This window comes from Bacidia gigantensis (assembly GCF_019456465.1).
Source record: "Bacidia gigantensis strain McMullin 20006 chromosome Unknown contig_156, whole genome shotgun sequence".
NCBI classification, from domain to species: domain Eukaryota; kingdom Fungi; phylum Ascomycota; class Lecanoromycetes; order Lecanorales; family Ramalinaceae; genus Bacidia; species Bacidia gigantensis.
The window spans coordinates 1,071,756-1,085,307 of NW_025408594.1; the positions used below are offsets into that span (position 1 = coordinate 1,071,756).

The 13,552-nt window shown below is 48.4% G+C and overlaps 3 protein-coding genes across 3 annotated transcripts; 2 read left to right on the forward strand and 1 right to left on the reverse strand.

Moving 5' to 3' along the window:
* Window positions 1-14: 14 nt before the first annotated feature.
* CLA4 (Protein kinase) lies at window positions 15-1,780 on the forward strand (the record flags this gene model as incomplete). The annotated part of the gene is made up of 3 exons (XM_044811123.1): window positions 15-88; window positions 149-275; window positions 326-1,780. 3 exons carry the CDS (start codon window positions 15-17, stop codon window positions 1,778-1,780), a joined length of 1,656 nt encoding a protein of 551 aa, XP_044672006.1.
* Window positions 1,781-3,740: 1,960 nt separating this feature from the next.
* KY384_002601 (uncharacterized protein) lies at window positions 3,741-4,309 on the reverse strand (the record flags this gene model as incomplete). Its single annotated transcript, XM_044811124.1, has 3 exons — window positions 3,741-3,934; window positions 3,996-4,070; window positions 4,141-4,309. 3 exons carry the CDS (start codon window positions 4,307-4,309, stop codon window positions 3,741-3,743), a joined length of 438 nt encoding a protein of 145 aa, XP_044672007.1.
* Window positions 4,310-5,303: 994 nt separating this feature from the next.
* On the forward strand, window positions 5,304-13,442 carry KY384_002602 (uncharacterized protein; the record flags this gene model as incomplete). The annotated part of the gene is made up of 8 exons (XM_044811125.1): window positions 5,304-5,487; window positions 6,477-6,586; window positions 6,642-6,698; window positions 6,750-7,922; window positions 7,978-8,000; window positions 9,079-9,639; window positions 9,696-10,696; window positions 10,825-13,442. The coding sequence occupies 8 exons, from the start codon at window positions 5,304-5,306 to the stop codon at window positions 13,440-13,442; spliced, it is 5,727 nt and encodes a 1,908-aa protein (XP_044672008.1).
* Between the last annotated feature and the right edge of the window lie 110 nt (window positions 13,443-13,552).

A 13,552-nucleotide genomic window follows, 5' to 3' on the forward strand; every position in this document is an offset into this window, starting at 1 on the left:
AATCCTCCGCTCGTATGGCAGAAACTAATGCACCGAGTGATGCTCTTGCAAATCTGCAACTAGACGAGGTCACTGGTGAGAGAGTCAGGTAAGAAGTATCGCCGTGCGGGAAACCGCGCCGAGTAAACCACCTAATTATTTGGGTCAGCAAATCTGATCTTAAAAGGCGCCAGAAGCAACGGATAGCAGACGAGAAGAAAGCAGGAAAGGCAGCCAACGCCCCACTTGCATCACAAAAGAAGAAAGTGGTGGAAGAAATGGAGTTGACTCCGAATGTGAGCTCGAGGACCGCCCTTCTGTCGATACTGACATTAAATGATCATAGCAATACCACGAAATCAGAAGTCGTGAAATACGTCAGCGTCAACTTGACGGCTTTAACCCATATCCTCATAAATTTGAAGTCTTGACTGATTTAAGGGATTTTGTCAAGGACTATGCAGACCTTGGGACTGGGGAATCCAGACCAGAGATTGAGATCCGATTGGGAGGTCGCATATTCGTCAAGAGAGCCTCAGGATCTAAATTAGTATTCTACGATATTAAGGATGAGGGTGTCAAGATCCAAGTGCTTTGCCAACTACAGAAAATGGGAGACGATGCAGACGCCTTCGAAAAGATACATGAGCATATTCGCCGAGGAGATATCGTCGGTATCGTTGGATATCCAGGACGATCGACCCCTAAGACGCGACCAGAGGGGGAGCTATCCATATTTGCAACCAAGCTATTACTCCTCACTCCTTGTCTGCACCAAATCCCGTCAGAGCATTACGGATATAAAGATCCCGAGCAACGGTTTCGAAATCGATTTCTTGATTGGAGCATGAATGACTCAAGCAGAGACGTCGCCCATAAGCGAGATTTATTGATACGCTATATTCGTCAGTTTTTCTGGAATCTTGATTTTCACGAGGTGGAAACTCCTATCCTCAGCGCCCTGGCAGGCGGTGCAACTGCTAAACCTTTTACCACTTACCACAATGAGCTGAAACGTGATCTGTACATGCGTGTTGCGCCAGAGCTTTACCTCAAGAAGATGATCGGCGGCGGCTTCAACCGAGTCTTCGAAATAGGGAAACAATTCAGGAATGAAGGCATTGATCCTACTCATAATCCAGAATTTACGACCTGCGAGTTTTATTGGGCTTACAAAGACTACGAGGATATCATGGGCGTTACGGAAGATCTCGTTTCTGGTATAGCCAAAAGACTAACAGGCGGATATGTTACCAAATACAACACGTTAGATGGCAAAGAGTATGAGGTAAATTGGGAAAAACCGTGGAAACGCATCGACATCATACCAACGTTGGAGGAGAAGTGCGGAGAAAGATTCCCACCAGGCGATCAATTCCATACTCGAGAGAGCGGTCGGTTCCTTGAACGCATGCTAAAGAAGATGGGTGTCGATTGTGCACCACCGCTGACAAATCCACGCATGTTCGATGCATTAATAGGTGAATTTCTTGAGTCGGATTGTGTGCAGCCAACGTTCTTAATGAACCATCCGCAGGTCATGTCTCCATTGGCTAAAGCACATCGTAGCAGGCCAGGGCTTTGCGAGCGATTTGAGGCTTTCGTATGCACCAAAGAAATCGCTAATGCATATACGGAATTGAATGACCCGTTCGATCAACGTCTGCGCTTCGAAGAACAGGCTGCTCAGAAGGCTCAAGGAGATGATGAGGCACAGCTAATTGACGAGAATTTCTGCACTATGCTAGAATACGGTATGCCCCCAACGGGGGGTGGGGAATGGGCATCGATCGTCTTGTAATGTTCATGACCAATCACAACACCATCAAAGAAGTGATACTGTTCCCTTTCATGAAGGAAGAGACCAATCAAGGAAAGGAGAAGATCCCTGTCGCAGAGGAGCTCGGTGTCGCCGCGATGCCCGCTGAAGATGTACCGGTGAGTTGATTGAGGCAAAATCCGGTCCGTCAACGCTTATGCGCACGCCAAATGCGTTGGCAAATATCTGCATGGCAGATTTTTACGGAGAGAACAAAGTGTATGGCCATCCTCAACTCAATGTACTTATCCATTCAAGATTTTCTATGGTGTTGGTTGCTAAGAAAACAAAAGGAAGTGAATCATTAGGACTATGCATGATCAAATCAGGCTGATGGATAGAATTCCTTTCTTCACAGAGTCAGCACTGGCTATACGCTCCGTATGAAGTACGTACAAGCTATCGATGTGTTGTCACCCTTGAGTTGTGCGCTTTCGGCTGGAGATGCGTGGCGAATCAACTGGGTCTTTACATATATCGCCTCTCTCATTTGCAGCAGCTCTTTCTCAGACGCAATATCTTGCATCTTAGCTATGTTTGCGAATATATTCTGCCTCAGATCTTGGGAGGCATGAAAAGGCTTCTTGTTGTTCAATCGTCTCTTCATATCGTCCCTTCTCTTGTGGCACTCGAAACACGAACATTGTGATCCTCTACAGCTTATCTGTCATATCACTGTCTAAACGTCACTGCTATGCAAGGCAATTGCGACCATCTATGGAAGCCGCAAACGGTTCACACCGCCAAGTGTGATTCGTGCAATGCTCATAACGACTCTACAATCTGGCGGTGCAGTGCTTGCCTAGAGCATATCTGTGAGAGATGCTGTAAGAAGACTCATTTCGCCCCCCTCGCCCCTGGTAAACTCGGTACAAATTCTCCAGGATCTCATAACCCGTCTCGTCCACGACGTTCAAGCTTGAATTTAACGAGGCAGGCTTCAGCTGCTGAGCAAGATGATCAAACCCTGCTCAACAGGAATGAACGTCTTCAAGTGAATGCCTATAGGCCTCTGCCTAGTGAAGCAGAACTTGGTAGTGCAGCGAAGGCGTTACTCGCACTATCAGTGGATCCCACGGGTTCTCCGAAGAGCATGGTTGACCTTGGCTTTCAGTATCTTGATGCACGAACATACCCAGCAATGCCAAAAGAACACCAGCAGCAGTGTCCTTGCCTTTTGCCTTCCGCTGCATCAACACGGTCACATAATTCAGTCTCACCTCACAATGATGCACTACGTCCGCCTCCTTACGAAGCTGATTTACTTGGGCCACATCGCTTTGCAAGCCGTAATTATCTGCAACCCCCGTCGTTCATGAACAGGCCACACACTCCCATCTCCACATCGACGGAAACATGCTTAAGTCAAGGATCTAAAATGGGCATGCTGCATGTAGACCCTAGCGAGCTCATTCGGAAAGCTAATGCCGCATGTGCCATTCCCTGTTACTCATCTAGCTTCCAGCCAAATGGATATGATTGCCGTGGACAAAGTCAAATCCCAGAGCTACCCACTGATTTCAATGATCAACAAAATAACGGCTTCGGATAAAAATATGAAAAAGTCAAGGAGTAGGATCAGGTAAACGATATGATGAATACGGAGCATTGACGCTCTGATGAGGTATTTTGATGATTTCGATTTGGACGTGAACAGCCGACATGGCTGTTTAGAGGCGTGCATACATGATAGGGGTATTTGCAAATTAGAAAGGCTTGCAAACGTGTGATTTGTTCAGAAGCGAATGAAACAGGATATGTAAAGATGAGATTGTTGTACATGCTAGCAAGTGAAGGTATCACTTGGGGAGAATCGGACAATAGACGGGTCAGGTACGCAGAGTCGCCAACTACACGTCGGGATCATCTTAAGCCGATTTTGAATTATGATGGAAACATCTGCCCAATGCTATCGCTTGCTCGCTTGCTGACATACTTCATTTCATGCATACATGTCGTCGTACTCTCCATCTTCCTCTTCCACCTGTGGGGGTGGAGTCGGCGGCTTCTTCGCTTTCACTAAATTCTTTCGGTCTAATGGACAGGTGGCATGGAGCTTCAGCCACGGCGCTATGCATTCTAGATCGAACAAATGCTTGGAATTACACGGCAGGCGGACCACGAGTGGGTATTGATCTGAGCCGGATATCAGTAAAGCTCTCAGGAGAAATCGATGAGCACAACAGCTCAAGCTTACCTTCGACGAAAGGGTTACTGCAAATCGGACAGTCCATGTCCTTCTTCAGCCTTTTGTTTGGCACTCTCTCCAACTCTACGCACCCTCCTCATCAGCAGTATGCTCCTTCTCCCCTCAAACTTGGTCTCCTGATCGGCGGACTCACCATCGATGAAGTCTTGCCCCACACCCTCCACCTCCTTCGGTGGTCTCTCGCTCTCACTCAAGAGCATCTCTATCATGCCGTCCAGGACACCCTCTCCGCTGCCCGACTGCCGCATCTGGCCAAACCCCTCGGCTAACAGCCTGTAAGCGGCGCTGATGTCTGAGGGCATTGGTGTGGCGTGTGCATTTTGAGTGTTGGATGTGTCGGTATGGGAGCTGACGTGGGAGAAGAAGGTGGAGAAGTCTGGTCGGCGTGGAGGGTGTGCGCTGCGATCGTTTGATGGAATGGTGTTGGAAGTTGAGGGGGCCACGGAGTGCTCGACTGCAGTGGTCAATCTACAAGTGAGCCGAGAAGCAGGCGGTCACTTACTGTCATAGGAAGACATGCTGTGCCGAGATCGCTCAGATTGAGCTAGTTGAGAGCAAAATGGATGCCATCGCGAGTCAAGGTGCCTTGAGATTTTGATACTACAGCCTCGAAAGGCAACATCAGGCGCGTCATCTCTCTTAGCGGCCTTCTAAGCCGCTTCGAAGCGGATCACTGCTTAAAGTGCATAAGCTTCCGGGGACGCCCTTCGCCCTGACGTCCCCTAGAGCCAATTATAGCACCCCGGCTCCTTCTCGAGCGGAAACGGTTCCTACTGCTACTCTGAAAATGCCTCGTCATATGGCTGCCATGCAGAGTGGAAAAGGTGCTCGCAACTTCCACGTCTGCAGCATCTTGCTCCTGCATTTGATCAACTAGATTCAGAGACCGTATTCACAGAGTGGCTTTGCAACAGCCTCGTCTACTAATAATATCCTCCGTCTGCTGATCTCAAGTGTCTCCAATTCTGCCCTGTCTCTCCTCCCTCTATCCTGCGTTCCCTCACTTTCGCCATATAACCATCCTCCAATTCTTCAAGCGTTTGCTTTTGATTCAATATGTTCCAAAGTGAAGATATCCTCCCTAAACAACTCTACTATATCCACAAAAATTGTCCCTGCCACCGCTGGTTGCACCCTTCCAAACACCAACCAATCAGCTGGGACGATACTAAGGCACTGTATACTTCGAAGTCATCACTCTCAAACCAAACCAAACCGACCTCCTCTCTTGCTTCCACTTCAACCAGCTCACAGGCCCTCGAGAAACAATCTTCTCGGTCATAAGACAGCGCAGTAATGACCGGAGGGTACGGCTCCGCAGGTGGAATGGGCGGTTGGTCCGGCCCAGGAGCAAAGTCTTCCGTCAGGAATGCAGCAGAGGAGCAGCAGTACAAGGACCTCAAGCGCCGATTGGAAGCCGAGGAGCAGGAGAAGAAAGACTTGGAAAATGCACGTAGGGTTAGCGTGGGACAGAAACCGAGTACGTATTGCTGTTCGCGCGTTTCCTTTGAGCTTTCACTGATTGGATCCTAGTCAAAGAATCCGTGTGGGTAAAGGTGAAGAAGTTCTTGAAGCGGACAATGATGTAGCGTTGAGTGTTTGCAACCCCACACTTCTTTCGAACCTCATTTTCTCGCAAAGTCCCTATAGTTGTGAGAGTGGTTTGTTGAATTCAGTCATTTCCAGAGTCTCTTTGAACGGAGAAGCTCCTTAGGCAAACACACAGGACAAAGTACTAATTGGCTTCATATATATATTATTGTAAGTAAATGAAGGTGTTTTGGTATTTCCGTGACAGCGAGGCGATAATGATACAATTTGGCAAACGAATAGCGTTGCTCGATGTTAAGCAAGTAAAATTTCCGTGTTTCTTGAGTATATCAGGAAAGAATGCAGTAAAAGCGCGACTCACGATAGGTGGACCACCTATCACCATGATCAGGTGATTACTTAGTGTTTGGACTCCAATTCGAGGTCTAATCCGCTTGTTTTAACGGAACGGAGCAAAAAGAATGCCTCGGGCAAAATACACAAGTTGTCCTCTTTGCTACGCAACGATCACAACAGACAGTAAACCTGCAAATCGCTCAACAGTGCATACTACCCGTGGTCAATGATCGTGTCCTACAATGTTGTGGACGTCAACTTCAGAGCTGGTGCAGAAAGTAAAAAGCTCATGTGGACGTCCACCAATGTGTTATTGCGCTATGCCTATCCATGTGACTTTATGAGCGTTTTTGTGATCAGGCGACTGAAGCATACATCAGCGAATGCACTTAAGATCCAGGCTTTCCCGCGGCACCCCTCTTGTGGTAATGGTGGAGAGTTGGCCCAACTCGGTCTTGGGTCGCTAGAAGCGGAAGATGCTACGGCGGCCCACTTCTCCAATTTGGCCACATTAGAGCTCTCCTGAGCTTCCACATAATTTGAATCTTCACACTTTGCATTGTGCCACAGCCTAATTGCCAGTATCAAATAAGACGAGTAAAGAAGTCGATATGGCCACGCTGAACGTCCCTTCGAGAGCAAAGCCTAATGGAGTCAATTCTACTACAGCTTCAACAAAAGCAGTAATTCTCGTGAGCGCTACAAATCAAATATTTTTGGTTGAACCTAAAGCTGACCACATGGAAGGTAGGAGGACCATCGAGAGGAACTCGTTTCAGACCACTATCCCTCGATGTTCCAAAGGTCAGACAGCCATAACTCTTGTCTGAATGCGCAACTCAATTTCTCGCATAGCCTCTGTTCGATGTCGCTGGTCACCCTATACTATGGCACTGCCTTCAAGCCGTCGCCAAAGTTCCAGGCATTCGTGATGTTGTTCTAGTCGGCTATTATGAAGAGCAGATTTTCCGTGATTTTATCAAAGAGAGTGCCCGAGAACTGCCCAAGATTCGGCTACAGTACTTAAGAGAATATCAAGCGCTTGGCACAGCAGGAGGCCTTTACCATTTCAGAGACGCTATTCTTAAAGGCAATCCAGATCGGTTCTTCGTTTTGAACGCTGACGTTTGCTGCTCTTTTCCTTTGGAACAGATGCTGAAGATTTTCGATGATAAGACGGCCGAGGCGGTCATTCTTGGTACGAGAGTGAGCAACGAGGCAGCTACAAACTTCGGGTGCATTGTCTCAGACCCGGAGAGCAAGCGTGTGCTTCACTACGTCGAGAAGCCAGAGTCACACATCTCGAATCTCATCAATTGCGGTGTCTATCTTTTTGCAACCGAGACAATTTTCCCTTCTATCAAAACCGCCATTCAACGCCGCTCCGAGCGACCTCGTCTTGTCTCTTATCCTTCATCGGAGAACATCGAAGCATCATTCTTTTCCGAACGTCTTGAGGAAGGCGAGAAGAACGAGGTTTTGCGTTTGGAACAAGATATCTTGTCAGATCTCGCCGATAGCAATCAGTTTTACGTTCTCGAGACGAAAGATTTCTGGCGCCAGATCAAAACTGCTGGCTCTGCTGTACCTGCAAACGCCCTGTACCTGCAAAAGGCATTCCAGTCGCAATCAAAGGAGCTCGCGGCCCCCTCTGCTACGATCCTCCCACCGGTATATATCCACCCTTCAGCTGAAGTCGACCCAACGGCCAAGCTTGGTCCTAACGTTTCCATTGGGCCTCGAGCAGTCGTTGGTCCTGGCGTCCGTATCAAGGAATCGATAGTACTCGAAGACGCTGAGATCAAGCATGATGCGTGTGTACTGTATTCGATCATAGGATGGAATAGCCGTGTAGGTGCGTGGGCAAGAGTCGAGGGCACTCCTACCCCAGTGGGAAGCCATTCGACAACTGTCGTCAAAGGCGGGCTCAAGGTTCAAAGCATTACCATTCTCGGAAAGGACTGCGGAGTCGGAGATGAAGTACGAGTACAGAACTGTGTGTGCTTGCCCAACAAGGAGCTGAAACGGGTGAGTTTTCATGTCACATTCAATCGAGAAAGTTCAATGACTAATGCTTGCACAGGATGTTGCGAACGAGGTGATTATGTAGTTCACCATAGCCGAATGCCCCATCATCTCTGCTCTAATTCGAGATTTGATTTGAGCCTGAAGACTGGCGTTGAAAGTCTAAGATCGCAAAATAGAAGTGAGAAGCGAGTCACAGGAGATAGATTAGATGGAAGTACTTCAAAAGATATTAGGCAGAAGGCATGACGACTAATTCGATCCATAGTACCAGCATGACCCTCTCATACAATCTTCCACTGCAGGCTTAATGTAGATTCAGGCATGCAGCAGAGCATCGCTTTAGGCCTCGGCTCGTCGCTACCCTTGATTCTTATACAGCTCTAGCCTGAACCTTCTAGTTCTAGGCTTGGTGCCCCTGGATGAGCTTGTCAAAGCGTTACTCCCCGCTTCTTGCCTAACCTCTTCAGACAGCTACAGACTGGTACGATAGATATTCCCGCATGGCCGCATGGGCAATGGAGCAGTCCCCAATGGTGATCCAAGGCCACCCTCCATGTGACTTTCGGCCCCTCCCCGCCCCCTTGGCTTCCAGAAGCATCGATCAGGCTGAGAATTCTGCTTGTTTCCCTCGGGCTTTTTGGAGGACATTTGGACCTAATGTATCTTGCCATATCCGATGAACAATTCCCTCCTTGTTGAAACTGATCACCTGAACGGAGCAGTCGTAAAGCAACTTTGACATAATCCAGCCGCCATTCCCTCAAGTACCTTTACATCTTCTTGTGATGGCGTCGATTAGCTGCATGGATCACTTCACTAGTAAGTGTCTCAGCAGCAGGCTGGGTTACTACTGTTACAAGGCTGACCAATGGCCCTCCTCCAACTTTGGGCGCCGTGGTCTGGACTTCCCTTGGAAGTGACCTAGGCATGCAGTGCCGGATGGTACACTGCTAACTCGGAATACACCTTGCCGTTTCCTTCGTACCGTTTGCCAACTTGTCCCTTTATTAGTTTGATACACGCCCACAAGGCCACACAAGCTGCCTCCTGTATTTCATTAAGCTCTTCCATCAAGCTCTTCCATCGTACCTCGCAGTAGAATAGCTACCACTTTCCGTTCTTGAATCCTGCTATTCTCAGTTCTTGTTCCAACTAGTGTGCTCGCTGTGAGTCAAATCTACGGAGTCCTCAGTGACGATAGCTCAATTGGGCTCTTCCCAATCCATTTTGCGACGATGGACCCTTTCTCAGTCCTAGTCGCGGTAGGGACTACATTGAAAGTCGTGAAAGAAGTATGGCAGTACACACAGTGGATGCGGCGAGTCTATGAAACCTACAAGGCAGGTGATAGGGTTCTGCAGTCTATCGCGCTCGAATGTACTATCTATGGGGAGTCGATAAAGACGATTGGGCTGTGGCTCAAAAAGAATCAGAACACAAAGGGTCTTATCAGACAGATGCGCACAACCCACAACGCGATCACCCTTGTGCAGGTCTCTATGGCAAACATACTTCTAGACCTGAAGAAATTTCAAGACAGAGGAGAGAAGGCACCTTTCAAGGAGGGCAAGGTTTCAAAGCAAAATATCATAATGCTTCAGCAATTCCTGGCTAAAAAGGTGAAGTTGCAATGGTTTCAGGAGACTATGAACATACACTTAGTTGAATTGAGGGCTCATGCCGCCACACTTCATCTTACTTTGGGAGTCATTGAATTGTGAGTACTCCAATCACAAAGCCCTTTCCACTATCCATCTCTAATCTCAAGACCAGGACCGGGCGTCAGAATACTTCAGACCAGGGAAAGCTTCCGACAAGTTTAGAAGACAAGACTGAAAGACTAGAAAAGAGACTCAAGCTACGTCAATTCATTACCAAGGCTCTGGAAATCAGGCGCGCCGAAGTTTCAGAATTGGCCAAAAGGGATGATTGCGAGCATGCATCTGTTGATCCATCGCAAGACTCCTCATGGAAACCGCCACAAAAACTTACTTTCTATGATATTGTTCAACTAGCACGCCAACAAGCGTTGGCGGAAAAGACACGAAGGGCTAACGAGGACCTCATAGATTTCTCGGACGTGCCTCAGCCGTTGCAGAGTCAAGCGCCTTCGGCCAACAAGGAGTATGATCAAGACTTACTCGAGATTACAGAATCTATGACGCCCAAGGAGACCAGTCCATTGACGATACCCTTCAGCGAATTGGAGGCCGTGGAAGTAGGCAGGATTGCTAATACTGTAAACGCCCACCCTGCGACTACGGGATTGGATACATATACGTCTCAAGAGCAACCGCTTGTAGACTTAACAGGGCCTGTTGAGCTTCCATCTTTTCCACTTGATAGTCCTTCAAACGAGGCAGCCAGTGAATATCCGGCTTCAGCAGCATACTTGCAGGATACGCAGCAGCCAAGGGAGACGCTGAACATGCCAAAAGGTGATGTCGAGGCAGGATCAACGGCGCTGGAGCTTATCCCTTTAGATACTCTAGCGACTAGCACCACAGGGATGCGAGAGACCGAAGGTCTTCTGGTTTCCCTACCGCTAGTCGACCTGTTGAATGCTCCCGATCATCAATTCGACAAATCGACCAGTGATCATGTTGACGACGAGAGCGCAAGCTTGTCTGCCATTAGCACTGCAGCGCCTAGCATATTCAGTCATTCGTCATCGTTGACGAGCGCAACTGGCTCATCTTTGCCAAAAATTACAGAAGAAGATGTGCAGGCACGAAACTCCATAATACAGAAAGACTCGAAACCCCCCTTTCAAGGTCAGACATATCTGATTTACAGCAAGGAATAAAGGTATTGGATTCAACTTTAACCTCTATTTGTGAGAGCCCGGAGTGTGAAGTCGATGCCGGGCCACACGGTAGCTCACTTCTGACCACTACTAGAGCGCCGCATACGGACAAAGTACCAACATCAGAAGCTCAAAAAGCTCAATATGAGGATAATCTCTCTCTATGTCCTCCATTGCTAGCCCAGGTTCCCGAATTTGATGAGCCAGATGGACAAGGATGTCCCTGGATCGTTCAAGCAGCGCGCGACGGAAATTATAAGATGGTTCATAAATTGATCGTCAGCGGTGCAGATCTCAAATCATGCCACAGGTCTACAGGGCGGCACGCTCTCTCAGAAGCGTCCTTAGAGGGTCACGAGGCGGTTGTGGGCTTACTCATCGATGAAGGGTGTCCGCTGGAGCATCTAGATGCTGATGGAAATACCGCATTGCATCACGCCTGCCGGAGAGGACGGCTATCAATTGCAAAGAGCTTGTTAGGCAAAGGCGCCTTGATTGATGCCACAGGCCCACAAGGACAAACGGCTCTACATCTGGCTATGCAGGCTCCTCATCAAAATGTAGTAATGCTATTGACTCAACAGAAGGCAAATGTGAATGCTCGTGACGCCTCCTTTCAAACGCCCCTGCACATTGGCGCTGTTCAGGGTAACACAGCGATGTGCCAACATCTAATGAACGAAGGCGCTCAAATTGATAGTCGGGAGGCACAGTCCAAAACCCCATTGCAGCTTGCTTGTGCAGTTGGTCATTACGAGACGGTCCATACGATGCTCGCTCTGTCAAAGCTCAATTCAGCTAACATGACCTTTCTGACTGCTTTCTTCGCAGCCGTTGAAAATGGGCACGTGAGGATTGCCGAATCGTTCTTTTCGTATGATCTGAAATTGCCAGATTTGCGGAAAGATCTTCATAAACCTGCGACCTTAGCTGCGAAGAGCGGTTGTCTTGCCATGGTTGAGCTCATGATTCAGGAGGATTGCGTCCTTGGTTCTAAGGACGAAAATGGATGGAACGCTCTTCATTTTGCATCGCACTATGGGCACTATCAGGTTATTGAGCTGCTCATAGCGAAAAAAGTGTCTGCAAATGCTGTGACATCGAGAAAGGAGACTCCCTTACTGTTTGCAGTCAAAGGCGGCCACTTCGCTGTCGCCGAGAGGCTTCTCCGAAGCGCCGAAGATAGCCTTCAAGTGAGTGTGGAGGATGAACGAGGCCAATCTCCTGTCCATCATGCAGCCCGCACTGGCTCGGTTCAGATCCTCAATCTACTGATCTCGAATGGCGCCAAGCTTAGCTCGGAAAATTCATTTGGCTGGCAGCCGTTACATATTGCAGCTGCATATGGCCATCTGACGATAGTGGAAAGGCTCTTACAGCAAGGTGCTAAAGTTGAAGAGAAGTTAGGATCGACTTCATTCAAGAAGGATCAGACACACAAGATTGTCGAAGAAGGATACTGGGCAGAGGCAAGATGGCCGTACACAGGCAGCCGTCCATTGCATCTAGCATGTGAGTTCGGGCACGCTGAAGTTGCCACGCATATTATCAGCAAGGGCGCGAAGATGGAGGCGACATGTAGTGAAGGTTGGCAGCCTCTTCATCATGCGGCTTACTTTGGCTCGTCTACTTTGGTAGAACTGCTTCTGGGAGGCGGAGCCAATCCGCACGCATTAACTGATGAGGGCAAGACACCGGAGGGGCTCCAATTTTGTACCACTGGTGTATCAATACCTAATAAGGAGAAAGACCGCATAAGAACTCTGTTGAGGGAGGCCATGGACAGGGTCCGAAAGCAGAAGAATTTCAAAGTACCTTTGAAGAGAGGCAGCACTGTCGAGGACAAGAGCAACCTGATCAGAGCAGCTATGTTTTCTATGAACGTTGTATTGAGGCCACAATCGAATCGATCCATGAGCGCTACTCAGGTTGCAGATCCACCTAAAGTACGTTCAGAATTTGCGGAGAGCTTACACCGGCCCGAACTTCGACATCTTCCGCAGACTTCGCCGCTGCCTTTAGCGGGCTCAAAATTGGCAAAAACCTCGTCTGAGACGCCCCGGACTACTGATACCTTTGTGGCTCAAGATCAGAATACAGCTCTGGTGCTTCACAGCACCGATGACCTAATGTCGCCATCAAATATCAAATATGCAACAAGTTCCATGCCATCACCAGAGAATGAGTTTCAAGAGTCCACAAAAGTAGCACCCAAGCTAAAGCGTAGGACGACTTTCGGTCTAGCCAAGGTGAGGCCTGGCATGGATATTGGGAAGCTCGGACTAGGTAGCATGAAACCAGCGTTCGAAATTGGAAAGCAGACACTAGACTTTGGGAAACAGACTCGAGAGATTGGAAACAAGACAATCGAGATCAGCAAACAAGGGCTAGAGAAGAGTAAGCAGGGGTTAGAGGCTATTCCAGCACGCGAGATGGGAAAGCAAGGACTCGAAATGAGCAAGCTAGGTTATCAAAAAGCGAAGAAGTTTGCCCGGAAAGGGAGGATGGGGACAGGCAAGATGGGTTTGGGTAAGAATAAGGCTGTTGATGGTCAGGACTCCAGCGAGACCGTGGTAGAGGGCAATAGTAGTAACAACAAGGGTGCTGAGGAGATTGACGAGAAGAAGCTGGACAGTGATGATGATGACGAAGCTGACGGCCGTAGTGTATTCTCCCTAGGAGAGTTCGGCGAGTATGGCAACAAAGACTTTTGAAGGAAAAATATGAGGTCGAGGCTAACTAATTTATTCTTAATGCTTGGTCGGATGGTCGAGGAATGTCAACAGAGAAGTCTTGGAGTCTCAATCTTCGTTCAATCATCCCA